This window comes from Zonotrichia leucophrys, unplaced genomic scaffold (assembly GCF_028769735.1).
Source record: "Zonotrichia leucophrys gambelii isolate GWCS_2022_RI unplaced genomic scaffold, RI_Zleu_2.0 Scaffold_552_33554, whole genome shotgun sequence".
Lineage (NCBI taxonomy): Eukaryota > Metazoa > Chordata > Aves > Passeriformes > Passerellidae > Zonotrichia > Zonotrichia leucophrys.
Window position 1 is genome coordinate 15332 of NW_026992757.1, and position 10797 is coordinate 26128.

The 10797-nt window shown below is 51.2% G+C and overlaps 1 protein-coding gene across 1 annotated transcript; it reads left to right on the forward strand.

Moving 5' to 3' along the window:
• Positions 1 to 806: 806 nt before the first annotated feature.
• Positions 807 to 1739, forward strand: LOC135441812 (olfactory receptor 14C36-like). Its single transcript, XM_064701361.1, has one exon. It carries the CDS (start codon positions 807 to 809, stop codon positions 1737 to 1739), a length of 933 nt encoding a protein of 310 aa, XP_064557431.1.
• The last annotated feature ends 9058 nt before the right edge of the window (positions 1740 to 10797 follow it).

Genomic DNA, 10797 nt, shown 5'->3' on the forward strand with positions numbered 1-10797 from the left:
AGGCCTGGCTCTCTCTCTCTCCTTGCCTTGCCCAGGTGCTGCTGGCATTGCTGAGGGGCTCTCTGCAATGGCAGTTCCAGCTGCAGGGCCAGGCCCAGCCCTTGGGCTCCTCCTGTGCAGGCTGAGCACAGCAATGGGGTGTCCCAGCTCCCTGTGCCCGGGCAGCTCTGGGCAGGGCAGCCTGGCAGGCTGGCAATGAGCCCACTGTCCTGACTCTGGGAAAGGCAGGAGCCACTTTGTGTGCCAGGGATCCCTCTGCTCTCAGCTGTGTCTCCTGGCTGTCCAGGGTAACACGGGAGTGGATCTCAGAAAGGTGCAAGTCCAGGGCAGCTGGAACAGGAGAGAGGGACAGAGCAGCTCCCCTCAGCCTGCACTAAGCCTCATACAATCCTCCTGCCTCTCTGGAGTCTCTGTTCTTCCACAGTGCAGCAGAATCTCTCATTCTGCCTTCTGAAAACCCCAACACTTCACCCAGGCAGCTCCTCTGCATTAGCTGAACATTCTTCATCCAAATTCAAGCAGCAGGACTGGCCCCTACCCTCATTGTTCCCCTGCACTGACTGGGGGTCAAGGCTGACTCCCAGGTGTCCTGCAGGCCAAGGTTCAGCTCCTCACACAACATTGGCCAGCAGTAATCAGAGCTCCAGCAAGAAATGTGAAAGAAGATCTCTTAGACATGGACAGGAGTAGGTGTGTAGTGGCAGGAAGGAGTCTGTTAGAAAGAGCTTTCATTTTCTGTGAGAAATCTTCACACAGTCATCACTGTAATTCCTTCTTCAAAAGATTCCAATGTCCAGAGGCAGCAAATGTCCAACAGCAGCTCCATCAGGCACTTCCTCCTGCTGGCATTGGCAGATACGCGGCAGCTGCAGCTCCTGCACTTCTGCCTCTTGCTGGGCATCTCCCTGGCAGCCCTCCTGGCCAACGGCCTCATCATCAGTGCCGTAGCCTGCGGCCACCACCTGCACACGCCCATGTTCTTCTTCCTGCTCAACCTGGCCCTCAGTGACGTGGGCTGCATCTGCACCACTGTCCCCAAAGCCATGCACAATTCCCTCTGGGACACCAGGAACATCTCCTACAAAGGATGTGCTGCACAGCTCTTTTTTTTTGTGTTTTTCATGTCATTAGAGCTTTCCCTCCTGACCATCATGAGCTACGACCGCTACGTGTCCATCAGCAAACCTCTGCACTACGGGACCCTCCTGGGCAGCAGAGCTTGTGCCCACATAGCAGCAGCTGCCTGGGCCACTGCCTTTCTCTATGCCATGCTGCACACAGTCAATACATTTTCCCTGCCCCTGTGCCATGGCAATGCCCTGGGCCAATTCTTCTGTGAAATCCCCCAGATCCTCAAGCTCTCCTGCTCAAAATCCTACCTCAGGGAACTTGGGCTTCTTGCTGTAAGTGTCGGTGTAGCCTCAAGCTGCTTTGTGTTCATTGTTTTCTCCTATGTGCAGATCTTCAGGGCTGTGCTGAGGATCCCCTCTGAGCAGGGACGGCACAAAGCCTTTTCCACCTGCCTCCCTCACCTGGCCGTGGTCTCCCTGTTTCTCAGCACTGCCATTTTTACCTACCTGAAGCCCCCCTCCATCTCTTCCCCATCCCTGGATCTGGTCCTGTCAGTTCTGTACTCGGTGGTGCCTCCAGCCCTGAACCCCCTCATCTACAGCCTGAGGAACCAGGAGCTCAAGGTTTCCATGTGGGCACTGATTACTGGATGCTTTCAGAAGCATTAAACTACTGGCCTATTTCTGCCAATCACTTGTAATAAAAGTAATCTTCAATACTTTTTGTTAGTTTCACTTTGCAGGTTCTTTATCATTGTTTTAATTTTAAAATATTGTCTACAAAGTGATGTCATTGTTTGTGCCATTTCTCATTTTGTTTCCCTTCTCCTTTACTGTGACCCACAACCTGCTTCTATGAGGAGCTGTGCTCTCAGTGGCTGTAAGTGAACTAAAGGATCTCCCAGGAAAGTTTTCACCAGAGATGCCCCTTTTTGTTGCCTTCTCTGGATCTGCAGCAGCAATGTCTGTGTGCAGAGCTGGGGGCAGATCAGTGCTGGCCCAGCAGCTGTGCCCAGCAGCAACAGCACTTGGTGTTGCCAGTGCTGCTGCCATGGCCCTGTCCCACTGCCCTGGTGGCCCTGGTGTTGCTGCAAGGCCTGAGTGCTCTCAGGACCAGGCACAGCCCTGGGGGTGGCAGTGCTGGGGCTGCAGCAGGGACAGGCCATGGGCACTGCTGGGGCAGTGCTGACGCCTCAGCCCAGGGCCTGGGGGCTCCAGGCTCCTTGCCCAGGCTCTCTCAAGAACACGGCCAGGCCAATGCTCAGCACAGAAAAGCCCCATGAGCAGCCCCAGGCTGGCTGTGGGCAGGCTGGGGGCAAACAGCATGGCTGGGGCTCTGCAAGGGTCCTGGGGCAGACGGGAAGGAGCAGCAGAGCAGGGGCTGATCCATCCCCAGTGCGCTGCACAGCCCAGGGCAGCGCCCCAGAGCGTCCTCATGGAGCTGCCAACAACATCTCCCCTCTGCAGCCCTGGCCTCTCCCCCAGCTCACACAGGTGCCCCATCCTTGCAGGCACAGACACGGCAGCACTGCCTCAGCAGCCCCTGTTTGCATTGCACACAGCAGGGGGAGCACCCCCATGCTGTTGGTGTGGGGACATGAACCTGAGGGAGCACAAATGCCATCAGCCCCTGGGGCCAGCAAAGGCTGGGGGATGGCAGTGAAACCACTCAGGTTTGTTGTGAAAAACCTTTGAGATCATCAAGTCCAACCTGCATCCTAACACCGCCTTGTCTGCCCTGAGCCTTCTCTAGATCATATAACCCCAGCTCCTTCGGGTCCTTTCCACCAGATTTCTGTTCCAGACCCCTCCCCAGCCTTGTTGCCCTTCTCTGGACACGCTCCAACCCCTCCATGTCCTGCCTAAATTGGGGCCCAGAACTGGACACAGCACTCGAAGTGTGGCCTCACCAGTGCTAAGTGCAGGGGAAGAATCACTGCTCTGCTCCTGCTGGCCACACCATTCCTGATCCAGACCAGGAGGATTGGCCTTCTTGCCCACCTGGGCACACTGCTGGCTCATATCCAGCCTGCTGTCCATCAGTCCCTGCAGGTCCCTTTCTGCCTGGCTGCTGTCCAGCCACTCTGTCCCCAGCCTGTAGCACTGCAGGGGTTGCTGTGGCCAAAGTGCAGGACCCAGCACTTGGACTTGTTAAACCTCACCTTGTTGGATTTGGGCCCTGGATCCAGCCTGTCCAGGTCCCTCTGCAGAGCCCTCCTACCCTCCAGCAGATCCACACTCACGCCCAGCTTGGTGTCATCTGCAGATTTGCTGATGCTGGACTCAGTCCCTTCATCCAGATCATCAGTGCAGACATTGAAATCCATGCTGGCTGGCTCTGATCCCTCGGCCATCCTGTGGGTGCTCTGTGATGGCACTCAGGGTGATCTGTTCCATAACCTTGCCGGGCACCCAGGTCAGGCTGACAGGCCTGGAGTTCCCCAGCTCCTCCTTCCAGCCCTTCTTGGGGATGGGCTCACATTGGCACCTCCGGTCCTCTGAGACCTCCCTGCTGAGCCAGGACTGATGGTGAATGATGGAGAGCAGCTTGGGGAGCTCATCCACAGCTTCCTCATCCCCCTGGGATGGATCCCATCTGCTCCCAGAGACACCTGTGAGGATCTGAGTGGCTCAGCAGGTCCCCAGCTGCTTCCTCCTGGATTACAGGGGGGCTGCTCTGCTCCCTGTGCCTGGCAGCTTTCATCTGGGAGCAACAGAATAAATATCTTGTATCTCAGATATATGGGATTTTGGGGGAAGAATCCCAATTTCAGCCCAAGAGCACCTGGATGAGAAGGCCAGCTCTTTCCCTCAGGAAGGAAAGGATAAAGCCCCAGTTTTTCCAGGGCAGATTAGAGGTTACCACCGGAGGCCAAATAGAGCCACGCCTGTATGTCCTTGCAGCTTTTGTCCAGGAGAAACCCTTGCATGTAGGGAATTTTAAAGAAGTACCAAATTTGTCTGAAGCTGTGAGCAGAGGCTGAGGGAGCTGGGCTTGTCCAGCCCGGAGCAGGGAAGGCTGAGGGGCTCCTCATCCCAGCCTGGCAGTGCCAGCCAGGAGGGAATGGAGAACACAGAGCCAGGCTCTTCACTGGGGGGCCTGGTGGGAGACAAAAGCCAATGAGTGGAAGGGGAAGGAGGGGCGATCAGACAGGGTATGAGGAGATGAAATGGGTCAGGCTGGTTTCAGCACTTCCTCAACACCAAAAGCAGCTTGACCTCCCTTCTCCATCCACCACTGACAGCTTTGCAAATCAGGAATTGTTCAAGCTCTTCTGTCCTCACTCCAGGACAAGAATCCTGATACAAAAACTAATTGTGCTTATATCTATCACAGAACCGCGTTTGTGTGAAATAAATTTTAGTGTGGAAATCACTTGTGAATGGTGGACTCATCAGACACTGCTGGGACGTTGCACATGGCTCAGGGAAGAGTTTGTAATTGTGTGATTGTTATTTTAGTTGTGTGATTGTTGTTAAATTGTATCCTGTTCAACTGTGGTCTGTTGGCTAGGTCCAGTGTGGGCTGGAGGGAGCTCAGATTTGCACAAGGCTGCTCTGAGTGCCAGAGCTTGGATGGGGGAAATGGTGGGCTGGGGGTAGGGACAGAGTCTGATTGATTGTCAGCCATGAAGGGTCTTGATTTTCATATCTATTCAAACTGCATGAGGAGGTACATGGATTCAGTGTCAATTGGAGGTTGCAAATATCAATAAATTAACAGCGGAAAAAAACCTAAGCAGGACCTAAGAAATCTTTTCTCACTGTCTTTGTAAAGAAGAATCTATTCCGTTTTAATACACTTCTGAAATCTGTCTAAGTAACCACAAATGATTTGAAAATTAAAATCAAATTACTCCAAGAGGCTTGGCTTGTTCAGATGTTCTGAGTGTTAATGAGCCCTGGGACACTGAATTCCTGCACTGAAGAGCTGAAGGCTGAACAAGCCTCTGCAGCAGGAAAATTCAGCAGCAGCCTCCAAGGTGCTGAGGATGTCAGCAGCCCCCACTGAGGCCATCCCTGCCCAGAGACCGTGGGGGAATGGGCAGACAAGGAGAGCGTCCCTGGGGCTGGGGCAGCACAACTCAGAGGCACCAGCGGCTCCAGCTGGGAAATGGAGTGTGGAATATGGCTGGGAAAGCCCTGCCTGGGCTGTGCCACGCAGGACATACAAACCCTGACCCCCATCTCCCAGATGACTCTCTCAAGGAGACATTTAAAAGGAATTACAATTGTTTGTGTACTCTGAGTTGGATGTACTGGAGAAATACCGACAAGAGATCTTCAAGAGCTTAAACAGCCAAACAGCCTTTACTGGCAACTTTAGAAAAAAAGAGAAACTTGGCAAAATGTTTAATACAACATTCAATCAATCAAAAACACTTCTCAAAGCATTACCTTGGTCCATTCAACTTCATAAGCTCTAAGCTTGTTCAATTTTAAGTTAATCAAAATTTGCAAGAGGAGGGAATTAGAAGAAGACACAGAAAGGGAGAAAGAAGAAAAAGATTTTGAGAGGCACACAGACAGCTTCCAGCTCGTGGATTCCACCTGTGTTCAGATGGAAATTCCAAGAGTAGGTAGGGCCAAGATTTGTGCTTGCTTTGTGGCCAGCCTTAAATACCCCTTGGTCTTCCTGGGCCCTTCCCTCAGGTGGGACTTGGGCTCATTTGGTCCCTCAGGAGCTGGGCTGGGGGCTGCAGAGGTGGCTGTGGAGCATTGCCTGTGCTGTGCCAGGGACTGGCAGACACTGTTGGGCTGGGAGAGAGGCTCTGGGGGGATTTGGGTTCCAGGGCAGGGAGGGCTGGGGTTGCAGGGCAGGGCAAGGCTGGACCTGCCCCTTCCTCCCCCACACATGAAATGTTTTGAGCCAACAATCTCCTCCAGTCTGTCACAATTTGGAATATTGGAGGTGGATCCCCAATTCAGGCCATGGGCACCTGGACTAGAAGGACAGTTCTTTTCCACAGAGGCCCAGAGTTTGGAGAGCCTCATTAGGCCAAGGCCAGCCAGACTTGTCAGTTATGCCAGATCTTGTCTGAGACCTATCCTTGGATATAAGGAATTATGGAGGTGGAAGCCCAACCTCAGCCATGGGCACCCGGAGAAGCAGCACAGGTCTTTTCCACAGGAAGGAGAGCATGGAACCTTCCCCAGTGTTTTGGGGACATGTGAAAAATGCCAATCACTTGTTTTTAAAATTTTTAAAAGTTTAATAGTAATAAAATGGTCAAAAAGAATAGTAACACAATTAGAGTAATAACAATTGGGACAAATTGAATTAAGACAATATGAGACAATAAAAACAAAGAGTTACGGATGTCCGGGTACCTATTTCTGGGCATCACAAGCCCGAAAAAGGACCCCTGCTAACAAAGGATTAACCCTTAAGAACAATAGCCCGTTGCATATTCATACACTTCATACATGATGCATAAATTCCATTCAAACACAGGATTTTGTCTGGTCATTGTCAACTTCTTCCTTCTAATCCTAACAGCGCCTTCAAGGTGGGAAGAAGTTCGTTTCTTCTGATAAGAAGGCAATAAATTCATTTCCAAGAGAGATTTAGGTGTCCTGTGGCTGCTATCTGGCGCGAGTACCTCATTCCTTTCTTTAAGAAAACCCCACTAACATAGTTCTTATTTTAACAAAATTTATAACCTAAAACTATACTTAACACAGTACTTAAGAGAATTAATACAGTATTTCTTTCTAACACAACACATATAACAGTCATTTTAATATTTGTGAAAAGCCAATCATATAATACATTCATTTTTCTCAGGACAGATATAAGGAAATTTGGAGGAGAAATCCCAATTCTGGCCATGGGTGTCTGGAGAAGAAGGAGAGTTCTTTTCCATAGAAAGGAAAGCACGGAGACCTGGTGTTTCAGCAGCCGATGAGAAGAGACCCTCAACATGCCAAGGTCAGCTGGTCCAGTGAGGTGGTCCCTGGGAGGCCAAGCCAGAGCTGTTCCATGTTTTTTGGTTTTATGGTGCCCCATAGTGTCACAATAGTGTTTATGACCCTGCAGTGTCATAATAGTGCCTTGATTCCATGGGGTCCATCAGTGCCACAATGGACCCTTGTTTTGATTGGGTTCTTCAGTGTTGCAATGGCCCTTCAGTGTGACAACGGTTTCAATGATTCCATGAGGCCTTGCAGTGTCACAAGTGGTTCCCCAGGCCCCACAATGTCATAGGACTCTTCTGTTCCATGAGTCCTGCAATGTCACAATGGACCTTTGGACCGTGGGGCTTTGTGGTGTCACAATGGTCTCCTTTGGCTCCACAATGTCTTAATGGACCATTGATGAAAGGAGGCCCCCCTGTGTCACCCTGGAGCTTTGGATCCATGCATCCCTGCAGTGTCACAATGGTCTCCTTTGGCTCCCCAGTGTCACAATGGACCACTGATGACAGGAGCCCCTGCAATGTCACAATGGCCCTTTAGTTCCATGCAGCCCTGCAGTGTCACAAAGGCCTCTTGGTTTCACCAGGCCTCAGAGTATCACAACGGTCCTCTTGGTTCTGTGGGTCCCCCCAGGGCCACAATGATCTCACTGCTTCCATGGGGCCTTACAGTGTCACAATGCTTTGCCTATTCCATGGGGCCTCAAAGTGTCACAATGGACTCCATGATTCCATGAGGCTTGAGTCCCCTCATGTCACAATGATCTCCTTGGTGTCATGGTGCCCCACAGTGTCACAATGGCCCCTTTGTTCTATGAGGCTTTGTAGTGTCCTAATGGTCTCCCCATCGTTCCATGAGGCCTTGAAATGTCACAGTGGACCCTTGGCACCATTGTGAGACCTTAGGATCTTACAGTGTCACAATGGCCCTTTGGTTCCATGATACCTCAAAGTGTCACAATGGTCTCCACGGTTCTGTGATGCCCCGTGGTGTCACAAGGGTCCGCTGGTTTGATGGGGCCTCGCAGTGTCACAATGATCCCTACATTCCATGGAGCCACACAGTGTCAGTACGGCCCCATTGGTTCCATGAGGTCCAGCAATGTCTCAGTGCTCTCCATGATTCCAAGAGGCCCCACAGTGTCGCAATGGTCCCTTGGTGTCACAGGGCCCCACAGTGTCACAATGGTCCCTTGGTTCCATGGCCCTGTGCTGCTGCATTCCCCCTGTTTTGCGGAGATATAGCCAAAAACTCTACAACTTTGTGAAAGTTGCAAAGCTGGTATGTTTTATTACAGTGCTGGATGCATGCGGAGATTGCTCTCCTGAAAAAGGCATGCGTCCCTCTGGGAACTTCAGGTCCCTTTTTATCTCTCTCTCAGATACCTATGCATACAATTTCACAATAGGTTCATACATATTGATTTTTATGAATTTCGCGTGACATTTGCCACTAGTTCATCTTTATCAGGAAGAATTCCTAGGTCATGATGACTTCCTCTCACAGCAGCCTCTGTCTCTTTCTATCCTCCTCTGTCTCTTCTCTCTTATCTCTGTCTTTCACTAAGTAACTTCACTATACCTAGGTTCTGCAGTCAGGATAAATAGCTATGCTTTCTAACCACAGACTCAACTCAAAAAAGTACATTTCACTTAAATCAGAATAGATTTCTACTCTGGGGGATTTTTACTCTGTCTCATCCCCTCCCCTTCTCAGGCCGCCCTGCCAGCTGAGAAATGATCCTTGGGCCTTGGCCTTGGCCAACAGCCTCTGGGCTCAGCTCCTCTGCAGCTCATCACAAACACGGTCTGCTCCAGGCACTGTGATTACCCAGCCGGCTCCTGGTTTCTGTAGGAGCAGCCCTGGGAACTGTTTTTGTTCCCTCAGTGGCACAACATCCCTGTTCTCACACTGCCAAAGAAAGCTGTTGGTGCCTAGTGCAGCCAGGATAAGCCATTGCTGTGTCTGAAGCCCCTCTCTTGGGGCCCTGCAAACAGCGCTCCAAAAGGAGCCCTTGGAGCTCTCCTGGGCCAGCGACTCCCTCTGAGTGGGGCCTCTCCCAGCCGGGAACTCTCCCGTTTTGCTGCACTCGGGGATCCTGAACAACGATGGAGCCTGGGCTGATCCCCACACTCCTCCAGGCTCAACCCTTTGCCCTTTGCTGGGGAGATGCCAAAGGATCCACAGTGAGCATTGCCTGCCCTCAGGGGAATTGCTCACAGGTGCCTTGCACTGACTCATTGTGTCCGTGTGCACACAGGAGTGCCTGTGTTGGGGAAAGGTAGCAGAAATGCTGCTCTCTGAGGGGTTGGAGTGCCTTGGATAGCTGAGTCAGTGACTCAGCTATCCAAGTAAGTAAGGTTAAAGCTCCTTAGACCTTCACAAGGTCTAAGTAAAGTTAAATCCTGCTAAAAGTTGTTCCTTTGCTAAGTTATTACGTTTAATTTAATTTATTAGCTAAGTTAAGGGTTGCTGAATGTTATTCCTCTGTTAAATTGCTAAGTCATAAGTTTTAAGTTAGACTATGTACTGTTAAGTGCTGTTCTTTTGCTAAATTGTGAAGTTGAAGGTATCAGTTAAGGTTAAGGTATAAGTTAAGTCCTGTGAAATTTGAGCTCTATTAAGCTTTTGGGCCGTATTCCTTTTATCCTTGTCCTCACTATCCTTGTGTCGCACAAACACAGGGACAGTTCTCGGTTCATTTCTGGTTTGATTGCATGGATTTTGTTTGGTTTTTTTTATTGCTTTGTTTCCTTGGTGTGCCTGAAGGGTCCAGTCAAGAGCAGAGTGCCTCTTGCCAAGGAACTTTGTGCTGCTGTCCCTTAATATTAAATATGGTTATTGCTGATCCCTTGCTGGGGATTTTTTCAGCGCTCCCCAGCCCTCGTTCATAACAGGGTGAAGGAGCCCTGGCCCAGGCTCTGGCCCTGGGGGACACGGGGACGCTGCCGGGGGGTCCCTGTCCCCCTGTGCCACCCCCAGGGCCCCGGCCCCCTGTCCCCGTGTCAGGCTCTGGGGTCGATCTTGGGGAACATCCTCTGGGGGAGGCTGCGGGGCCGGGGGCGGGGGGACCCGGGGGGACCGGGGAGGGACCCCACTGTGCACGAGCAGGGTTGGACTGCTCTGGGGGGAGCTGTGAGGGGGGCTGGGGCAGAGTGACCTCCCCAGTGACCTCACACAACCCTTGTGATGCCACAAACCCTTCCTGTGATGTCACACAGCCCCCTATGATATCATAGAGCACCCCTTTGATGTCACCAGATGATATCATACAGCCGCTCTGTAATGTCAGAGAAGACTCTGATGTCACAAAATCACCATGTGATGTCACTGTCTGTTCTGTGATGTCATTATCTGTTCTTTCATGTCAAAGCTTGCTCTGTGATGTTTCACGGCCACCCACTGATGTCACAACCGACAGTGATGTCACAGAGCCATCCTCTATGATGGCAGAATCTGCTCTATGACCACATACCCCACTCTATGATGTCACAGCTCATTCTGCGATGTCACAATTCCTGAACAATGTCACAAAGCCCTCTCTGTGATATCTCATTGACACTCTGTAATGTCACAGCATACGCTTTGACCTCACAGCTGCCTTCATGATGTCATACAACCATGCCATGCAGTCACAGCCTACACTGTGTTGTCACAGAATCCCCTCTATGATGCTGTAGCTGCTCAGTGACCTCACACAAAAAACTCTGTGATGTCATAGCCCAATCTGTGACTTCACAGAACCCAGTCTGTGCTGTCACACAGACCCGTTCTGAAATCACAGCTACTCTGTGCCTCTATGACACAG